The sequence below is a fragment of the Cajanus cajan genome, chromosome 10 (assembly GCF_000230855.2).
Source record: "Cajanus cajan strain Asha chromosome 10, NIPB_CcT2T_4, whole genome shotgun sequence".
In the NCBI taxonomy this organism is placed as follows: Eukaryota; Viridiplantae; Streptophyta; class Magnoliopsida; order Fabales; family Fabaceae; genus Cajanus; species Cajanus cajan.
The window spans coordinates 5,289,232-5,312,613 of record NC_138526.1 but is presented as its reverse complement, the minus strand read 5'-3'; the positions used below and the strand labels follow the sequence as shown (position 1 = coordinate 5,312,613).

Below are 23,382 nucleotides of genomic sequence, written 5' to 3'. Positions count from 1 at the left end.
TGGAGGATCTTTTTCATGCTCTTCCTCCTCTCCCTCATGATGGGACCCATGTTCACTGTGATGAGATCCATGGATGTTGTGGTGACGCATGAGTTCCATCATTGCGCCATTTGCTCTTTAAGCTGTGAAAGCTCGGTTGTGAGCTTCTTGTTTTGCTCCTCCAATGCTTCCATTTTCTTGATTCTCTGTGCGCGCGTAAGGACAGAGAGATGACCAGCCACTTTCTAAAATGAATGTTTAGTTAGTTTATTTTATGGAATGAATACACTCTTTAACATGAGCTTGATAAACCTCCATCTTTAAGGCGCTGCCTTTTTAAGACGGAAGTTTACCACCCTTCTTTATCTATGATCTCTCCCCAACGGAGAATCTCTATAGTCATGGGTCTCTTTCACTCATGTCAAGAGGTATTGGTGACCCTAAAATGTATGTTTTTTATGAGGATGCATGGTCTCTTATTGGTAATGATGCACATGCCCCTTACTTTTATATTTTCACACATTGGTTTTTCCTCTCATGTCATGACATTTTCATGCATGGGGATTTATTCTTAGACCTTATTACGAGGTTATTTATTAATGCACAAACAATTGCACATAAGCATTTACACAAACAATTCACTCATCCACGAACAGTCACGAACGAATCACGAGGTAGGGGTCTCCTGCAGAAAAGTGCATATTCAAGGAGGATCTAACTGTTCTCACTTGGTCAAAGGCCCCCAAGGTGCCCCCATTATAGGGACCCAATTCCTCTCGTCGTAAGTCGATGGAAAGTTCCAACGCACTGTCGGACTCGAGTTCATGGTTATCACCTTGAGTGATGTTTTTCCGACAACGGTCTCGTAGGCTCCTATAGACCCATTCAACCGGCCGTACTAACATCCACTCCCTATGGATTACCACTCATGCCCCCGGGTATAGAGGGAACTGTTGTGTGCAAAGGTTTGTGTGCAATTTATTTCAAACAATTGCGGAAATTTAAACAAACAACAGTTATTTAAAGCCAAATATATAAAGCATGTTATCATACAAGCAAGGGGTAATGAAGTAATTTTTAACTATTATTTGTTAAAAACAATCTGTCACTAAATGGGACTGACTCTCAAAGCTTCCCCAGTGAAGTCGCCATCTGTCGCCACCGGCCCAAACGGGCCTCGGCAGTCGCGAAGACGGTCGAGCTCGCTTATTATTTTAGTTTTGAAAATGTATTGGATTATTAGAACGACTTGTTCTCAAACTGAGACCTTGTCGATCCTATCCAATTTATTTATTAAAACGTCTCACCAATCCATATTAATCCCAAGCGGGACCCTCCATGGATTAGTGGTTTTCGTAAAAGGAGGGTTCGTGGAGTCGCCACCAATGTTTTACTCAAAACATTGGAAAAAGGGATAAGGCAATTGATTTTATAAATCAACTTTGGCCATTACAACCAGAGTTGGGTAAGGGAGTCGGTTACGCGTGGGGAAGGTGTTAGCACCCCACAGCGCCCCTTTCGGGTTCCCTATGACAGATTATTTTCTAAAATAACAGCGTAAAATTACTAAATTACCCCTATTTATTCTAAGCAATTATAAATTAACTATCTACATGATGACAGTTTAAATATGCACACAGAAAGCAGTAAAAGGAAGGATTTAAGAAGAAACCTCTTGAAGCGTGCTTTTATATATTGAGTAAAACTGGGAAGCTTTTTGGCGTTCCCTCGCTCTACAAGCTCGCCCGCTCCTTCTAAAAACTTTTAACTATGGAAATCCGGAGGATTTCCCTTCGACTAGGTTCGATCCTCAAGCAAAATGGCTCGGGGCTCAAGAACTTCGTCGGATCAACTCTCCGAGTGATTTCTAGGGCAGAACACTGCTCAAAAACCCCAGAATACTCAAGGAGAGGGTTAAAACTCTCTGAAAAAGTGTGGAATGACGTCCAATTGACGTCATATTTATAGGGAATAGGCGCAATACGGCCTACAGAAGCAATACGGCCGTATTGAAATTTTTGAACTTCAATACGGCCGTATTGAGTTCAATACGGCCATATTGAAATTCAGAAATTTCAATACGGCCGTATTGAGTTCAATACGGCTGTATTGAAGCTTCAATACGGCCGTATTGATTTCAGTACGGCCGTATTGAAGTTTCTGAAACTTCAATACGCCGTATTGAGTTCACTGCGGCCGTATTGAAGCTTCAATACGGCCGTATTAAGTTTAGTACGGTCGTATTAGGCTTCATTCCCTCCATTTCCTTATTTTGAGCTATTCTAAGACCTCTAGACCTACAGAGAACCCTCCTAGGGCCTTCCAGGAGTCCTTCTGGCTGATCTTCCTTCAGTCTTCGAGAGTCTTCAAGCTTTATTTCCGACCCGGACAATTTTAGGGGTCTACAGGAATTCCAGCCTCTCTTGATGTCGCGCGGTCATCTCGAGTTGCGCGGGGACCCTCTGCCTCTTTCTTGATGACTCGGCCATTTCTTAGAATTGGGAAATCTCAGACACACTCACAGACAAAGTATGCGGAGGGAGAAGAAAGCTGTGCAAAATGAGGGGGAAAATGGGTGTATTTATAGGGAAAAATAGGTCAGTACGGCCCGTATTGAATTCAATACGGCCGTACTGACTTGGCCGTTATTGTACAAAATGGGGGACCAATACGGGCCGTATTGGATTCAATACGCCCGTATTGGTGTGTCCGTTGGGGTCAATACGGGCGTATTCAGTTCAGTACGCCCGTATTGAACTGAAGGGTTGCCCATAACCCTAGTCTCAATACGGGCATATTGAGCCTGGTACGGGCGTATTGAGTTTTTTTTTTTTTTTTTTTTTTGGAAATAAACAGAGAATAAGTGATCTTCCATTACACCTATCATCTGTATGCATGTATGCGGTATGATGCACCTAATTCTATTTGATTTATTTTTCAAAAGAATTAACCGATGCGTTTCTTTGCTTGGATTTTTCCATTCCTCTAGACGGGTTGTGCGCTGCCGATTTATGTAACCGAGGAATGATGCGTGTTATATCGAGATTGGTGTCATCAACCAAGTGATCCTTTCCTTCCTTTAGAAAACGTGTCAACCCTCCTATTGACCACTATATCTCCATGTTTCCACTAGATTATTCTAAAATCGTTTGGGACAAGAGAGAAAAGAAAGGAAAGATATTTTTTGTTCAGAAGTTTGTGTTTTGGAGGGGATTATTTTTTCGAAAATGGTTTTTGTAAGAATGGCTGGCCAAGGTAGGCTTATGTGTTTAGGCTTGTTTGATTAAACACTTATGAAGTTAAGGAAGTCTTGTTATTGACGTTGTGATTTGACAACTTAGATAGCTTCCCTTGAACCTTTCTTTTTGAATTCGGCTCATGGTACCATCATGGATTTCTTTTGCTTTTTTGATTGTCCTTATTTTTTTGCCTAAAACACCCTTTTGTGGTTTCTCAGCGGACCTTTGTTTTTGTTCTTTTTTTGCAACCCTAACTTTTGCCTAGGTCACCCTTTCGTGGGATTCCTAGCGGGTCCTTTGCTCTTATTTTTGCGCAGCCCCCTTTTTGGGTTTCCTGCCGAGCTTTTTTTTGTTTTTATGATTTTTGTTTTTGAAGGATTTCTTTTTTATCCATGATGGCACTTGTCGAGGCCAATGAAAGGTGCTCCAAGTTGTCACACACACTTCCACATAAAAATGATGCGGGTTTATTGTTATTAAGACAATTTTAACCTCATTCATGCTTATTCAAACAGGGTTAAAATAATGTGGTCTAGAAATTTATTGCAAGCAAGAAAAGAAGCAATAAGAAATAGTAAAGAATGATTTTATTATAATTCTAGCGGAAACATGTGCCCTATCGAGGCTCGGGGGTCGGGCTGTCCCCGAGGAGTAATCTCTAATAGTCATCAGGTCTATACATCCCTATCGGAAGGAGAAAAACACTTGACGACGACGACCGGCCTTAACGCTTGTGAACCGGCCTTCCTAAAGATCTGGCTTAAAGAACGTCGAGAAGGATCTTGATTCCTCTTCGTCCTTTGATCTTTATTAGGGTTGTATCCTAGCCCTTGTTTCCCCGGATTATCCTTAATAATGGGTAGCTCGGGAATCCCTTGGGAATCCTTGCCAAGTCCTTGTCCTGGAAAGTATCCATTCTTGGTGAGCATATGGGCTACCTTCTTCATTTCTCGGGGAAACGTTTCGACATTGGCAATCTCCAATGCTTGGAAGGCGGTCTCTAGAGCTTCCTCTGCTGCATCCACGTAAGGTATGGCAGATGGCTTGCTGATGAGTATGTCATCTTCAGCTTGTACGGTCACCAGCTTGTCACCCACTATGAATTTGACTTTCTGGTGGAGCGTAGAGGGAACAGATTTCGCATCATGAATCCAAGGTCGGCCGAGGAGACAGCTGTACGCGGGAGTAATGTCCATCACTTGAAATTCGACATTAAAGATGGTGGGTCCAATTTGGATTGGAAGATTGATTTCTCCCACCACTTCTCTTTTAGAACCGTCGAAAGCTCGGACGATCATGTTGCTCGGGCGCATTTGGATTCCCTTGATTGCCATTTGATCGAACGTTCTTTTTGGCATCACATTCAAGGAAGATCCATTATCCACCAAGACTTTAGCGATGTGATATTCCTTGCACTTTACAGAGATGTGCAAGGGCTTGTTGTGATTCGGTCCCTCAGCGGGGATTTCTTCATCGGTGAAAGTGAGGTGATCATTAGCCGTGATGTGACTAACAATCCCCTCAAACTTGTCTTGGGAGATAGTGTGCGACACGTATGCCTCGTTCAAGACTTTCAACAGAGCTTGCCGATGCGGTTCGGAGCATAGGATCAACGACAACAGAGTAATCTTTGCTGGCGTCCTATGAAGTTGATCCACGATGGAGTACTCGCTCTGTCGGATATACTTTAACAGCTCATCAATCTTTGCTAACAATTTTATTAAATGATTCACCAATCCATGTTAATCCCAAGCGGGACCCTCCATGGATTAGTGGTTTTCGCAAAAAGAAGGGGTTCTTGGAGTCGCCACCAATGTTTTACTCAAAACATTGGAAAAAGATATAAGGCAATTGATTTTCACAAATCAACTTTGGCCATTACAACCAGAGTCGGGTAAGGGAGTCGGTTACGTGCGAGGAAGGTGTTAGCACCCCACAACGCCCCTTTCGGGTTCCCTATGACGGATTATTTCATAAATAATAGTGTAAAGTTACTAAATTACCCCTATTTATTAGAAACGATTATGAGTAAAATATTTACATGATGAAAACTCTAAACATGCAATGCAACAATCAAAAAGCAATAAATAAAAGCGGTAAAAGAAGGGATTTGGAAAGAAACCTTCGAAGCGGGCTTTTATATATTCAAAACAAAGTTTAGGAGGCTTTTTGGCGCTCCTTCCCACTACACGTCCGCTCGCTCCTTTCCCTAAAGATAATTTTTACTATGGAAATCAAAGAGATTTCCCTTCGACTTGTTCGAGTCTCAAGCTAATGGCTCATGACTCAAGAACTTCGTCGGATTGGCTCTCGGAGAGACTTCTAGGGCAGAGAATAGCTCAAAAACCCAAGAATACTCAACACGAGGGTCCAGAAGTGTGGAAAAAGTGTGGAATGACGTGCAAATGACGTCCTATTTATAGGATTGAGGCGCAATACAGCCTGGGAGGTCAATACGGCCCATACTAGGTTTTTGAACTACAGTACGGCCGTATTGAATTTGGTACGGCCGTACTGAAGTTCAAAAACTTCAGTACGGCCGTATTGAGTTCACTACGGCCGTATTGCAGTTCAAATGGCTCAGTACGGCCGTACTGAACCTCTGGGAGGGTGTATTGAGCTCCAATCCTCGCACACCCTTATTCTAAGCTACTCTAAGACTTCTAGACCTACAAAGAATCATCATAGGGTCTTCCAGGAGTCCTTCCGGCTGACTTTCCTTCGGTCTTCGAGAGTCTTTGAGTTTTATTTCCGACCCGGACAATTTTAGGGGTCTACAGGAACACCTTAGACTATAAAGATGAATGCAATGATACATTGTAGATTTGACTATGAAGAATCGATCTCTGATTTCTTTGTTTTTCTTTTGGGCTTGATATTACTTTTGGTGCTTAATTCTATGAGCCCAGGGCAATGCCTATAGTCATTCTTTCATTGCTTCTTGCCCACCTTTTTCGGTTTGAGGTTATTGCATATTTATAGGCTTATAAAATTTTCCCGTTGTATATGTCCGTTGAAGCTGATATAGTCGTTCATGACTAGTTTGATCCTTTCATTTAATGCATTTGATCTTGCATTAAATGTTTCTTCCTGTCTTTAGACATTGCGTGTATTCTTCTCTGTCCTGTTGGCAATAGGGTTTGACTTTATTAAAGACCTAGGAATTGTTTGTCTTTTGCTGGTCATGCAGCAATATAGTCGTTGTCCTTATCTGAAAAAGTAACGCACTTTTTCTGACACATGCATGCTTTCTATTTTGACTCGTTTCTCTTCTCCTTCTTTCTTTCCTTTAACTTTGAGAGCTTCTTGTATGATTATGGACGATGTCTAAGTTTTCCTCTGAGATCTGATTCTATTCTTCATGATAATTTTTGTCTGCGTCTGATCATTTCATGTGCTTCTCAAGTTTTGGATCTTCGTCTGACTTTCTCTAATTAGATTAGTTAATATGTAATTTTGAACTTTAAACTTCGTCTGAGTATTGATGCATTGACTTCTCCTTTAGTCTAGTCAACTCTATAGATAGACTTTGTTTCCGTCTGAATTCTTCTTTGGTCTGTGCTATTTTTTTTGTCATGCAGTCGACTTTTCTTATTTGTCTTTACCATCTTTCACCCGGTATATTGCGTTCTCGGTTGTGCATAGTACATGTTCATTTTCTATTAATTGTTGTCTGGCGCATGTTCATCCCTTCTGTCCTTTGATCTTGTTGTTATTATTTTTGAATGATTTTGGCCACATAAATCTGCTCGTCGTCTGAATTTGGATGTGTTTGCTGACGAGGAACTCTTTTGTTGATGCAGGTAGGAGATTTCTTCATGGCTATGTAGATCTTCTCATTTAATTACATAAGTATTATCGAACACTTCTGGCCCGTTGACTTCACTCATCAACGCTAGTATTTTCTTATTATCACCCTCTTTAGGCTAGCATTGAGTATTATCGTCCACTCCTAGACCTGAGTATTCTCAACCACTCCTGGCCCGCCAGCTTCACTCACCAGTGCTAGTATTTTCTTATCAGCCTCTTCAGGCTAGCAATGAGTATTATAGACCACCCAGGTCGCAACCACTACTAGTCACGAGTATTCTAGACCACCTAGGTCACGACCACTCCTGGTCACGAGTATTCTCAACCACTCCTGGTTGGCTAGCTTCACTCACCAGCTCTAGTATTCTTAAACCACTTCTAGTTCCCCAAGTATTCTCGACCACTACTTTTGGCCCGCCAGCTTCACTCACTAGTGCTAATATTTTCTTATCAGCCACTTCTGGCTAGCAGTGAGTATTCTTGACCACCTCCTAGCCCGTCGGCTTCACTGTTCAACGCTAGTATATTCTTATCAGCCACTTCTGGCTAGTAGTGAGTATTCTTTAACTAGCCTCTCTAAGCTTTACAAGTATTCTTTCCCTAACCTCTTCAGGCTTTACAGATGATGGACGTATAAGCAGGTTTGAGTGTTTGGGTTACTCATAGAGAGGATACATATATGATTTACACTCTCTAAGGTTTCACTACCTTAGTGCTACAGAGATTCTGAGTGTGTGAGTTACTCTTTACAAAGAGGATACATAAGATTACAACACTCATTAAGGTCTCCTTCCTAAGATACACTTGGAACACCTTAGACTACAGAGATGAATACAATGATACATTGTAGATTTGACTATGAAGAATCAATCTCTGATTTCTCTATTTTTCTTTTGGGCTTGATATTACTTTTGGTACTTAATGCAAAGAGCCCATGGAAATGCCTATAGTCATTCTTTCGTTGTTACTTGCCCATCTTTTTCGATTTGAGGTTATTGCATATTTATAGGCTTATAAAATTTGCCCGTTGTATATGTCCGTTGAAGCTGATATAGTCGTTCATGACTAGTTTGATCCTTTCTTTTAATGTATTTGATCTTGCATTAAATGTTGTTTCCTGTCTTTAGACATTGTGTGTATTCTTATCTGTCCTGTTGGCAACAGTGTTTGACTTTATCTGAGACCTAGGAATTGTTTGTCTTTTTTTGGTCACGCAGAAATATAGCCGTTGTCCTTATCTGAAAAAGTAACGTACTTTTTTTGACACATGCATGCTTTCTATTTTGACTTGTTTCTCTTCTCTTTCTTTCTTTCCTTTAACATTGAGAGCTTCTTGTATGATTGTGGACGATGTCTGAGTTTTCCTCTGAGATCTAATTCTATTCTTCATGATAATTTTTGTCTGCGTCTGATCATTTCATGTGCTTCTCAAGTTTTGGATCTTCGTCTGACTTTCTCTGATTAGATTAGTTAATGTGTAATTTTGAACTTTAAACTTCGTCTGAGTATTGATGCATTGACTTCTCCTTTAGTCTAGTCAACTCTATAGATAGACTTTGTTTCCGTCTGAGTTCTTCTTTGGTCTGTGCTATTTTTTTTGTCATGCAGTCGACTTTTCTTATTTGTCTTTACCATCTTTCACTCGGTATATTGTGTTCTCGGTTGTGCATAGTACACCTTCTTCTGCTATTAATTGTCGACTGGCGCATGTTCATCCCTTCCGTCCTTTGATCTTGTCGTTATTATTTTTGAATGATTTTGGCCACATAAATCTGCTCGTCGTCTGAATTTGGATGTGTCTGCTGACGAGGAACTCTTTTGTTGATGTAAATAGGAGATTTCTTCACGGCAATGTAGATCTTCTCATTTAATGCATTTGCTTGTATACGTGAGATTTCTCTGAACGGCTTGTTTCCTTCTGATGTCTGACTCTAATCATGACTTGGGAATTCTTGTGCTTTATGCGTTAGTGTGAGTGCACAACGTTGTCTTTCTCTGAATAGTAGGTATCCTTCTTTTGACATACGCAGTTTTGACTTGTGGATTTGCACTTGCCTATTCTTTCATCTTTCTCTTTTTCAAACTTGATGTCCTCGTGTGTTCCTTTGTGATTTGAGGACGATGTTTGTTATGAGCTTCAGACGTGCTTCACTATTCTCCGACTTCGTCTAGATACTTAAATCTTCGTCTGAGAGGTAGACTCTGGCTTTTCACTCTGTCTTGATCAAGTGTGAGAATGGACAATTATAATTTCTTCTGGAATGCTTCTTTGTCTTTTGTTACTTGTTCTCCTGGCACCTTAATTGACCTACGTCTTTATCTGTTCTTTGTCTGGTTATTTGTCATGCTTCATCTGATGATTTCCCAGGCTTTAATCATGTACATTGGCTTGGTCTTGTATGATATTTGGTTCAGCCGAATCCTTGTTCTCATATTTATCTGAAACACTAATATACACGTTAGTAATAACAACATGCATTATATTTGTCTTCATTCAAAACCTTAGTGAGGCTTACGAATTGCTTCGTCTGACTTAACAGGGGATTGACATAGCTATTGCAATTCATGTAAAATCTCCTTGTACCCTTTTAATGAAGTCGTTGTTCAGTTAATCACTTTTACTTTTTTACTTAATGTTTGTCATATGGTCTGATTGCATATTTTTTAAATTTTATCCGAGGTTGAAAAATCCTCTTAGAATTACGATCTAGGTAAAAAAATTGGTACCACTTATTACTAAGAATATGATAAGTTTTATTAGTCAATTTTTAAATACTTAACCTTAATGCATGTTGCTTAACAAATTTTGTCAGGGATTGAGGTTTTATACAATTCATAATTTCTCGCCTAACAAATTAGAGTTTAAATATATTTGAGGGTTTAATTTATGAAATTGAATGAGAATATGTGAGGATTTGCATGAAAAGTTAGTGAAATCAATCTCTAACGATCTTTATTATATAAATTCCAATTCTTAATAAAATTATTGTTTGTTTCTTAATTTTTATAATTCTATAAATTATATGCAATACCATAAACAAATTAACTTTTTCTTAATTACATTATTTTGTACTAAAATTAAATTAAACAATTGTTACAAAAGTCCTAGTGGATTCGGTATTTGGACTTTGTCCACTTTAGTACTTGTAATAATTGGTATTCCCACATGTCTAACATTCATCATGACCTTCTTTTATGCAAATGTTAAATCAATAGGAAGCTTCCATCCAATGTCAAATTAAATAGGTGTAACTTTTACAATTATTATACCGTTCAATAATTTTTAATTGAATAATTATTTTTTAAAATTTATCATTAGATTAAAAGTTTATTTCTCTTAAATTATATATACAAAATTGCTTAATAGCACATTTATATAAATCAATGTCAAAATAATATATAAATTTCAAAATATATTAAAATATGAATAATCTAATTGTGTTCTTATTGTTATTTAATTTTAACAAGACTTGACATATATATTTAAGGTGAAATAAAAAAGTAATTCAACAGTTGAAACAATAAAATTTACTGTTATATAAGGTTGTAATAGTTGAAAAAATTACATAGACTTAATTTGATCTCCCTATATATATATATATATTATTTATCTGTAATGTATAAATAAATAATTTTTAAATTGGTAACACTTATTACTAAGAATATGATAAGTCTTATTAGTCAATTTTTAAATCATTGACCTTAATGCAATGTTTCTTAACAAATTTTGTCAGAGAATTGAGATTTTTCTCCAATTCATAATTTCTCGTCTAAGAAATTAGAGTTTAAATATATTTGACGGATATTGAATTAACTTGTTAATTTATGAAACTAAATGAGAATATAAGTGGATTTGTATAAAAAAAAAAAAAGGTTAGTGAAATCAATATTTGACGATCTTTATTATATAAATTCCAATTCTTAATAAAATTATTGCTTCTTACTTAATTTTTATAATTCTATAAATTATATGCAATACCTTAAACAAATTAGTTTTTTTCTTAATTACATTATTTAGCACTAAAATTAAATTAAACATTCATATTGTCTTCTTTTCTGCAAATGTTAAATTAATCGAAAACTTTTGTCCAATGCCAAATTAATTAAATAGGTGTAACTGTTATAATTATTATATCGTCACTACAAGAAAAACGTAAATTTTCGATGGATAATTTCTGATGGATACGGAAAAATCTGTCAGAAATTTTTGACGAAAAAATCCAGGTAGTCCAGAATACAAATTTAAATGTAATTTATATTTCAAAATTGAATCACAGAAAGAAAATAATATATAAATGTTAAAAAGCATGAATTAAGACAATAATGTAAACCCTATTATCCTAAAAAACGCTACAGAACCTAAGTTTGTGAATGCTATGAAACCATAAACATAATATCCAACTAACTAATTAAACTTAGAAATGTAACTATCATATAGTTTGAAGTAAAAAAGTTGCCCATTGTTGTCTTATCTTTGTGATTTCATCATCGGGAAATGGAGATGGATGTTGAAAGACTTGAAACATTAATTTAAGTGTCATTAATATGCAATGTTAATTATCATAAAGGTAAATATACTTAAATAAATTTTGATATGAATTACCTGCCCCCAAGAATCAGTAATACCCACAAAAACTATGGCTCTCATCCAATACATGATGTAATAGCCACATTCAAACGAGTCTTGTTGCTTATTACACTAAAATGAGAAACAAATAACAAATTAAAAAATAATTAAAATATTTATAACTGTAAATCAGCAGTCCTGATGGGAGGGGAAAAATCGCATAACTCCAAAGGCAAATAAATCATGATATTTTAAATGCACTTACAAATTAAACATGCAAATAAATTATACACACCACACTACTCTGATGTTTGTGAAAAAAAAAGGCATAACTCCAAAGGCAAACACTTTCTATTATAAATAAGTCACATTTTTTTAAATAAGTCACATTTTTTACTCTTACTACTGCTACTATATGAGTACATCACAATTTTTCTTACTCTTTTACTAATACAAGGTAATACATCAACAATGAGCAACTAAAATAACCCACCATCAATAATTTATATAGGCAATGAAAGGAAGATAACACAAGACAGTGACATAAAGGAAATGAAGATTCATATATAGCAATGAAAGGGAAATGAACGGAAGGCTCGCTAGAAATAACAACTCACCTTCGCCGAAAACTCAGAAATGCCCTTCACCGGATTCCAATCGGTCAAAAAGATGGAGAATGACCCACCAATGACGAGCCGCCCTTCGCCGAAAGTCGCCGGAGCTCAAAACGCAACCAGAACTCGTTCTCACCTTTGCCAAAAATCGCCCTAACACTTTTCAGATTAACCTAGGTTGCACGCCCTTCACCGGATTCCAATCGGTCAAAACGCTATTTGATTATCTATAGTAATAGATAAAGGGAAATATATGTCATCTTTTAACTGAACTGATTTTTGTCTCCAAAATTATGGATAATTATACCCTTAATTCTTAAGAAATAAATAAATAATTTTTAATTATTTTACTTTAAAAAATATTTAAAGACACGAAGTGTGTGTTTCCTCTTTCTCCTAGTATATATAATGGTACGTGATAACCTAATTTAATATATGAAGAGAGATTCTTTTACTCCAAGAGTAAGTTTGCCTAGATTTACTTGTTCAATAACTATGTTTAACATTAAATTTCAATGATCCAACTGTTCAATTTAAAATTCTTAATACATAGATCAAATCTGCAATTTTTTAGAAAATTTAAAAATCGTTTGATACTTCATTTCATTAATTTAAATTGATGAATAATCATAAAATCATTTTATACATTGATTCAAATTAATAAAACGAAGTATCAAATGATTTTCAAAATTTCTAACAATTTACATATTTGATCTATGAATTAAGAAATTTAAATTGAACGGTTAGATCGTTGAAATTTGATATAGAACATGAGTTATTGAACGGAATAAGTCAAGGTAGACTTACTCTTGGAGTAAAAGGATCCATCCTCTTTAATATATATATATATGTGTGTGTGTGTGTGTATTTATATATATATATATATATATATATATATATATATATATATATATATATATATATTTATATTTATATATATATATATTTATATATATATATATATTTATATATATATATATACACATATATATTAAATGATTTTATCAATAAATTTTTTTAAAAAAATAAAAATAATAGAATATTTAAGTTAGTATTTTATTAATGGTTGATAATTAGAAAATAAAACAAGGATAAATACATTTTTTTAATTTTATATGTTTGATTTAAGATAAATAAATATATTAAATTAATTAATAATTTATTTAAAATGTTAAAATTTAATTTATAAGTATGTAAAACTAAATATTTATAATTTTATAAATTATATTATCATTATAAATTCTAAAAATAAATAATTTAAATTATAATTTTAAATAGAAATAAGTAGATTGTTAATTATAAAAGTAAGTATATATAAGTAAAGATTAATTAAATATATTATTATTATTATTATTAATTTTTTTATTCGTAATATAATTATTATATTTTTATAGTAATCTAACGGTTGGATTTACAAAATTCACATTTAATATAAAATTATTGAGCAATGTGTAATACTTAGTAAAAGTTACACAAGTGTTAGTATAACCCTCCTCTCTCTCTCTCTCTCTATATATATATATATAGAGAGAGAGAGAGAGAGATAGAGAGAGGAGGAATCAAATAACTTACAAAATAACTCTTGGTAAGGTTATTCCGCTCAATAACTCATGGTGATTGTTGAATTTCATCGATCCAATTGTTAAATTAAAAGTTATTAAATTTTACTAATATAATTAATATAGAAAAAATTAATTAGCTTTGGAATAAATTATTTTCTAACTAACAATATAATTGAAACATTAATTATTTTAAATTATACAAAAAAAATCTTAATTGTTGACAATTTACTATATGATCTTAATATTTTTGTATAACTAATATCTGCTTTTAAATTTGATATGAAAATATTATTATATAATTAGATAAGATTTTAAGTTAGTATTTTATTAATGGTTGATAATTAGAAAATAAAACAAGGATAAATACATTTTTTTAAAATTTTATATGTTTGATTTAAGATAAATAAATATATTAAATTAATTTATAATTTATTTAAAATGTTAAAATTTAATTTATAAGTATGTAATAAATAAATATTTATAATTTTATAAATTATATTATCATTATAAATTATAAAATTAAATAATTTAAATTATAATTTTAAATAAAAATAAGTAGATTGTTAATTATAAAAGTAAGTACATATAAATAAAGAATAATTAAATATATTATTATTATATATTATTATTATTATTCGTAATATAAAATTATTATATATTATTATAATAATACAAGTATGAGATTGTATAGTTGAGGATAACTTAAATGAAATAATTTGTACAAATTATACTGATAACATGCATATACATTTCGGTAGGTTATCAGGACTTCACAGTTAAGCGTGCTTGACCTAGAGTAATGAAAGGATGGGTGACTTTTTGGAAAGTTTTCCAGAAATTCCGTAAGTAAGGATAAAACACGCTAAAATATGAAATGTCGTGAAATAGAACCCTTAGAGACCAAATATGAAGACTGTTACATTAATAAATTTATTAAAATTAAACAAAAATTTTCCAATAGATAATTTTCCGACGGAATCAAATCCGTCGGAAATATCAAATAGAAAAATCTGTCGAAAATATCTGACAAAAATTATTGACGGATATTTCCGTAAAAAATTTCCAACTAAATAAGGTATTTTCGACGGATTTTTTTTTTCCAACGCACTTTTTCCGACGAATTTAGATCCATCGGAAATCCGTCGGAAATTCTCAATTTTCGACGGATTTTACTTGTTTCCGTCAGAAATTTTCATCAGAAATTAACATTTTTCTTGTAGTGCGTTCAATAATTTTTAATTGAATTATTATTTTTTAAAATTTACCGTTAGATTGAAAATTTATTTCTCCTAAATTATATATACAAAATTTTATATTAATAAAAAATTATTTAATACCACATTTATATAAATCAACGTCGAAATAATATATACATTTTAAAATATACTAAAATATGAATAATCTAATTATATTCTTATTGTTGTTTAATTTTAAGAAAACTTGACATATATATTCACGGTGAAATAAAAATGCAATTCAATAGTTGAAAAAACAAAATTTTCTTTTATATAAAGTTGTAATAGTTAAAAAAGTTACAGTCGATGTAATTTAATATTCCCCATATAATAAATATATTTATATATATATATATATATTATTTATCTATAATGTACAAATAAATAATTTTAAATATTTTAAAATTATTGTTGTAATGGTGATGGAAGATGGTATATATCAATTTCTATACCAAATAAATTATCTATTAACATGATGCGTTATATTGTTAGTATATAAACTTGTGGTGGCAATATTAACTGTCCCTGTTATATAAGGATTATAACAAAGGCAAATACGTACAATACTAAATTGTTTGTGCATGATAGTTTTGTTTAGGATTTTCTCCTGTACTCTTTACAGCAAAATAAATAAATAAATAAAATCTCCCTTTATTTTTTTCATTTTTGCTTGCCGGCTTCTGACACACATTGTGTTAGAAGTTTGACTTCTTATTATCAATTATCATCATCTTTGATTATATAAAAATTAAAGTACATGATAATAATAAGAGAATGATTAATATATTGAATATTTGCTATCATCAAATGAATCATATATAAAAATTAAATTATTTCAATACACTATTAATGGATCGTAAATGAATCAATTGTTTTTTTTAGCCTATTCATAATTTCACTCAAAATTTATTCAATCCATTCATTCGACACTTGCATTCACCATGCATTTGCTGCATCAAAATCCAAATTCAAACCAGCTAGGTAGCCATATTTACTCATTTCATAGCAAGAACTAGTTATGCCAAGTCCTTTGAATCAAGAACGTGTACCCCTCAACTCCATTCAGACCTAGGATTCCCATATCCTTTAAGCCAAAAATATTAATGTCATGCAGTGTTCGTAAAGGTAACGGCACCAGCACTAGCAAGCAAGATGCATGTGTACATAGCATATATATAATATATGTGTACAATTAACAAGAAGCTAGGAAAAGGGTTATAAATGGTTCAACAGATTGGTATAGCTAGTAATAGTGATGAAGGGGTTCAAAGTTATAATGAGATCGAAGGCAAATAAGTCTTAATAATGAGGGGCTTTAGATTTGATTCATTCATTACGTTCATCTGCGTGGTTGACCAGCTAAGTAGCTAGCAGAGTGTAACTTATTTTTCATGTGCAATGAGGTTGCGTGGGAATCCCTTTGATGAGAGTGTGTGTGTGTGAGAGAGAGAGAGAGAGAGTCACTGAAACAAAGCCTTCCAGATCCCGGTTTTGCAACTATTTTGTTATGAGGATTTATGTGACCGAGACCTTGAATTGTGTATTCTATGTTGGATCAGCACGTGTATAAGCCACGGACTTTAAGGAATTTTGCTTTCTCTCTTGGACCCTTTTTTTTTTAGTTCTTGAGTTTGTGCAAATAATACAGTATGGCAAACCCCACCCATGCTTGTGACGTTTTGGACATGACCCCACACTAGAATTTCTTAAATTAATTAAATACTTAAATCTATTATTTAAGCGATTACTAACTATTATACTCAAATTTTAATGGGTGCATCAATAAGTAGTTGGTTCAAGTAAAATTAAATTTGATCTCTTTAAATAAGATCTTAGATTTGAAATGTGTTAAAAAAAATAATTAAAAAAAAGAAGATTATAATAAAATGATCAGTCAGATTTTTTAATAGAAATTACTTATCATTAAATCAAATGACTTTTGCACCAAATATAGTCACTAAAAGAAATTTTAGTGAATTGTGAATATTATTTCATTCGTTCTAAATGATTGTAGTTTAAAGTTTTTATACATAGATTAAAGACAAAAAAAAAAATGTATTATCTTTTTATATAATTTTATTAAAATAACTAACTCTTTCAATAAATACATTTCTTTTTATTGTATTGATTGAATAATTTATGAAAAAACATATTAAGAAAATAATAATTAATATTATATTAAAAAATAAAAATATCATTTATTTTAAAACATTTTATAAGTAATCTTTGTGAGATAAATGAATTATTATGACAATCTCGTGTTGTAAAAGACACTATTTTGTTTTAATTTCTCTAAAGCTAAAATATCAACATACATATACACAATATGAAATAAGTTTATTATTATTATATTTTTGTACGAGTATAAAATTAATTATAGTCCATATATTTTGTTCAACACAGCCAAAGTCAATTTATTCTCAATGTATTTAGAAGAATTACGAAAATGGATTTTAAAAGAAAGAAAAAGAAGAAGAATTATGAAGAAATTCCTCATGACCTCACTAAAGATATTGTGAGCCTTTTAACAATAACTAATAATAGAACCAAGAGGTGCTCGTATGTTATAAAACTAAAGAAGATAAAGTTGTTTAACATATATACAGACAATTTCGATGCCTTTCACCACATATTTTCTGCTTCATTTCGGATACATATATATATATATATGCAAAACAATCTGTGTTGTTTATGATTGAAAGTTATGTGATCGTTAGATGCTGCCAGCATGTATGACAAAAGGCAATGCACATCTTTGGATCAGAAAAAATTTCAAGACAAAGGTGTGGTCAAGGGCATGTTATGTTATCCATGTATTATGTACTAGCAAACAAATGTGGTCTCAAGTAACCACCAAAATTTTCCATATTTTTCAATCGAACATAACAATTTAAATATAATGTATAAACGAGAAAGAAAATGAGCAAATGTAGAAGTTAAAATAGCAATAATTAAGCCATGAAATATGTGTGGCTTAAATGGTCATTTTTGTTTAGCTTGCTTTGGCTTAATTAATTGGGTTATTTTTATTACCACCTAGGATCCGGAATCGTGATGCACCATCCATAGGTAGCCATCGCTGCATCCCAATAACCCAAAAGATTTAAATTGGTAATTAATTAATCAATTAACTAATATTGCGTATGCTCTTAGCCAGAGAATAACGACTACATGTACACATTGATAGACTTAGAACTCCCAAGTTTGACACTTACACTGAATTTGATGCAAATTCTTCACTTTTATGAACATGATTCAAGGATAGCCGCTGGATCCTCATCCTTTGATTAGTTGACTGCAGCTTTATACAAACACTAAGTATATAATTATAAAGTAATTAATTATCCTAAGTATGAATTAAAATACATAGATATATACATATATAGCTAGCTCTTAACTGGCATGTTACCAGCCGAAAAGAAGCACACGCTCACTTGTATAGGTTCAAACTCAGGATATAGTTTGGACTTGTGAATCATGATAATAATTGAAAAATAAAAACATTTTTTTAATAACAAATATTTGAGTATTTAATAACATTATAAGGTGCGTGTATTAGGAATATTGGAATGAGCAGAAAATGCCCTCTATCTGTATCATTCTTCTTTGACTTTGACTAGCCCGCGTGAGAGTGATTGAAGAACGATACATTTTCATCTTGTAATTAATTTAACGTACAAAAAATATAGATAAAGCGAAATCCACTTTGTTTTGCATTATATATATAATTTACCAAAAAATATTAACAAAATGAGGAAAAAACCAAAAGAAGTTACTGTGACTATATTAGATTAGTAATTGATAGTGAAGCAGATTTCATTTTCTTCATTGTAATGAGGCGAAACTTGGGAGGAAGGTCTCCCATTCAACGGACATTTACCAAAGCCTATTTTGTATATTATTCTTACCCATACAATACATATATGTCTATATATTATTATATACAAAATAAATTACCCACTTGAAAGTTTATAACATAACAAGGGGTTTCAAGAAAAAGTTCTATGGCCTTAATTTTTTTATATTATTATTATTACTATTATTATTATTATTATTAAATCAAAGTATTTTATCAAATATTAAAGACTAATTTTTCAAAATACTAAAATTTATTAAAAAGGTTCTACCAACAACTATTTATTTTCATAATATAAATTAAAATTGAATCTTAAACCACATATTTAAGAAATAAGACTCTCTACTCTCTATCTCACAATTTATATTTTGCTCTAACACTATAACAATTTAGCTCCTTATTAGTGTACCTATCTGATATCATCAACATTATCACAACACAGCTAACTCACTGTACTTAATGATTTATTCCATTCTTATTCATTTTGTTTCACCATAATTATATATAAACAAAATAAAATAGTTTTTATATATTTCTGTGCCCATTCTTGGTTGTCAGTCCTTGTTTGTGAAGCTAGCATTTGCATTGATCCAATCATCTCTCTCTTTCTCTCTCTCATTCTCTCTTAAAACCCACGTCCGTGCCCTTGAAGCTAAGAAACAGTGCAACCAAAGACTCCTCCTAGCTGTCTGTTTTCCTGTGTAGTTCTTTGTCTGCTTCCCTTTGTCCTTGAGAGGGTGTTCCATTTTGCGTATCACAAAAGGTTTGTATGCTTTTGTTCTGTTGTTTTTGGCATCACTTCTTTGTGTCTCATGAAACCCTTTTGCTTTCTTAGCTGATTTTCTTTTTTGTTTCGTGTTTTCCTAGCTTTTTTTTTTTTGGAGCCTTTATTACATAATTTCAGAACCCTTTTTGGATCTTGTCATATATAGTGCTTAATTGTAACTCAACTCTTGCTTAATTCATATATTTTGCTTTCATATAACTCTTTCATCTTGCTTAATAATAACTCTTAATTTGGAAAAGACATGTTTGTGTGTGATTCAAACTGAAAATTTTAAGAGAGAAAGGCCCTTTGATTCTTAACTTCTTCCTTTAATTTCATTCAACTTATTTATATATAATTGCATAAAAAACCATATCATGATATCAAGATGAAGACTGATCACTTTCCTTCTTTTCTCCTTCATTTTTCTTCTTGGAACTATGCTTAATCCTTTTCATGCACGTAACAATTGATGGAAACGAACTATTTTTGTTATTTGTTTAAATCAATCCATGGATATGAGCATACATGTTCCTGTCTTTCTGCTGTTTCTAAGGAACAGTGTTCTAATGAATATACTACATGGTGATATAGCTAGAGGGAACGAAACATGGACAAATAAAACTTCTTTCTCGTTACTGTTCTTATATTCTTTAAACAGTTAAACATCATGGAATATATAAAATCTCTAGATGTTCTGAAACTGAAACTGCTTAACAATCAGGGACATATGGTCAGAAAAGTTAACTATCTTTTGTTTTAGATTCTTCTTAGGGTTAGCACTCAGATTTAGATTCCTCGTGTCAGGAAATGTCTCCTACTATGCATGAAGATATAAGGTTTTACATCCTATATACTCGTTGTATATAACTTTACTATATGTATTAGTCTTATACTTTCTTCCTTAATTCTGATCTACAAAACTTTGGTTAATTTACAATTATAGGAGTGTAGCTAGACAATAATCTTGGACAATAATATTATATAATTTTCTAAGTTCCTCGATCTTAAATTTATTTATTTATTGTCATAAAGTACCTTTTTGACAGTGAAGATGAAGAACTTTCATGATCTCGAGATTATCAATCTTTGGCCATCATTTTTGAATTTCTACATCATGGACTAATGGTAGTTCATACCTTCATGAGAATAAAACCGTTTCACCTACCCTGCTATAAGCCACATGCACCACAACCCTGAGTTAATTAATGTATGTAATCATATATCAAATTAAAATGTTTATCATGCGTGTTAATATAAATGGATCTTTTTCTTTTTCTCTTTCAGGTAGCAGAGTCAAAACCCTGTAGACACTACAAAATGATGCCAGGCAATGGACAGTTAACAGTTCCTCCGGGCTTCAGGTTCCACCCTACTGATGAGGAGCTTCTCTACTATTACCTGAGGAAGAAAGTTTCTTATGAAGCCATTGATCTTGATGTCATCAGAGAAGTAGATCTCAACAAACTTGAGCCTTGGGACCTCAAAGGTACACAACACATTCATATATAAAAAAGTTCAAAATCTCCATCTAAATGCATATTTCAAGGTTCTCGATCATAACTTCTTCATATCATACAAATAATTGTCATATCATGTACTTTTGTGTGTTAAGCAACATAGTCCACACAATATCTCAAAATTAATAAACATTAATTAATTTGTATCGACAGTATATTAATTTCATTAAGCAAACAATATTTTGATATTATAAAAATCAATACTTAAAGTACTAGATCGACTTTTATATTTCAAGTCAAATTTTACAATCACTAGGATAAGAGGCTTAGTTTACTATACCATGTATGATACAACTAATTAAAGGAATAGTTGGTCTATATTCTATGTATAATATGCTTAAATTAATACAGATAAAATCATGCATCCTTGTCTTTGTAGTATTCTGTATAGGCTAGGGTTTTATTAGCATGACAAAATGGCTTGTTAACTATGAAGATTATAATACTTATGAGTTTTTGCAGATAAATGTAGGATTGGGTCAGGGCCTCAGAATGAGTGGTATTTCTTCAGCCACAAGGACAAGAAATACCCAACAGGAACCAGAACAAATCGAGCAACTACAGCAGGATTTTGGAAAGCAACTGGAAGGGACAAGGCCATATACCACACTAATTCCAAGAGAATTGGCATGAGGAAAACCCTAGTCTTCTACACTGGTCGTGCTCCTCATGGCCAGAAGACTGATTGGATCATGCATGAGTATCGCCTTGATGAAGATGATGCTGATGTTCAGGTGAGAAAACCAAACATATACACATACACATCAATTATAATTTGTATCTATTCATTCTCTTGATGTTAAGATTAAGGGCACATCACGATAAACAACTTAAACAAGTGTTCATCTAAAATAAGATTTTATTTCATGAAAGTTTATCTTAAGCATGATAAATATAATTAAAATAACTTTAGGTTAACTTTACAACCTCATAAAATTTGTTAAAGATCTTTCTATTATTTATGATTATGTTTGAATATATTTCTTCAAAAATACCTTTAAAAATAGAAAATAAGAAGAAAAAATTGAAATAATTTTTTTCATAAGTTAAAAATAAAATTTTAAAGAAATTAATGAAAAAGAGTTTCTGTAAATAAATTTATGCATAAGCTAATTTTAATTAATATATAGAAGTCTTTTTTCATTTTTTTTTTCAATTAATTTCTTTCTTTTAGAAGTGTTTCCAAAAAAATTACCAACTCTAAGCTATGGATTTGAAATAAGTCCATTGTATTCTTTAATACAACATTTTTAACAAGTTCAATTCACATGTGTTTGCAGGAAGATGGTTGGGTTGTATGCAGGGTCTTCAAAAAGAAAAACCAAAACCGTGGTTTCCAACAAGAAATGGAAGAAGAAGAGCACTTAACCCACATGAGAGGAAGTGGTCCTTGCCAGGTGCTAGAGCCAAAGCATCACATGCAAGGAGGGCTATATGACTACAACTTTGATGGCACAATGCACCTTCCACAGTTGTTCAGTCCAGAATCAGCAGTACCTCCCACAACTTCCTTGGCCTCATCCATGAATGCCATGGACATCCTTGAGTGCTCTCAAAACCTCTTGAGGCTCACAACCACTGGCTGTGGACTTAACCTTATGCAGCAACAAGGTGAGAGGTTCAATGGTGACTGGTCCTTCTTGGACAAGCTTCTAGCATCCCACCATGGCATGGATCATCATCAGCATCATCCACAAAGCAAGTGTAACCCTCCCACTCATCAAACTGCAGCAACTCCTGTTGGCACTTCAGCCCAGAAATTCCCATTTCATTACCTTGGCTGTGACACTCATGATATTATGAAATTTTCCAAGTAGGGTGGTTGAATTTAAATGTGTTATACTTGAAATGATGGGGTGCATGAGAAATATTTGGTTCCTAGCTAAGTATATGTAATATGTTGTAGCATCTTGTTAGATACTCATTCGAGATTCCACTCATTAATTTAGTTATTTCTTAAGTATCAATTGTACATATGTCTATGATCTTTTGCGTTTAATTAGTTTTCAAGGTGTTTAATAACATGCTATCACGAAATATCTTGGTGCATGGAGTACACTAATTCTCCTTGCTTAGTCTCTCACTATTACTAATTTGAAATATTATGTAAACCATATTCGTGGATTAAAAAAGAAAACAAACTATATATTCATAAAACTAGATTCTAAACTCATATATATTACTCCAATTTGAGATTAAAGGCCACGGGTACCCTTTCTCATTCTAGCGCCAAA

General features: G+C 32.8%; 1 protein-coding gene across 2 annotated transcripts; it reads left to right on the top strand.

Annotated features, from left to right (window-relative positions):
* Window positions 1-19,390: 19,390 nt before the first annotated feature.
* On the top strand, window positions 19,391-23,111 carry LOC109791457 (NAC (No Apical Meristem) domain transcriptional regulator superfamily protein). Of its 2 annotated transcripts, none has more exons than XM_020350754.3 (4): window positions 19,391-19,625; window positions 20,916-21,117; window positions 21,611-21,882; window positions 22,429-23,111. In XM_020350754.3, the coding sequence occupies exons 2-4, from the start codon at window positions 20,949-20,951 to the stop codon at window positions 22,963-22,965; spliced, it is 978 nt and encodes a 325-aa protein (XP_020206343.1). In that variant the 5' UTR covers window positions 19,391-19,625; window positions 20,916-20,948; the 3' UTR covers window positions 22,966-23,111. The 2 variants fall into 2 exon arrangements, with proteins under 2 accessions (XP_020206343.1, XP_082922033.1); XM_083065907.1 differs by lacking the exon at window positions 19,391-19,625 and adding an exon at window positions 19,744-20,838.
* Window positions 23,112-23,382: the final 271 nt, after the last annotated feature.

Coding starts and splice junctions, on each gene's coding strand:
- LOC109791457 (XM_083065907.1), top strand. CDS start 20,812: ATGCACCACAACCCTGAGTTAATTAAT. Junction 20,839..20,915: donor ACAACCCTGAGTTAATTAAT/GTATGTAATCAT, acceptor TTTCTCTTTCAG/GTAGCAGAGTCAAAACCCTG. Junction 21,118..21,610: donor TGAGCCTTGGGACCTCAAAG/GTACACAACACA, acceptor GAGTTTTTGCAG/ATAAATGTAGGATTGGGTCA.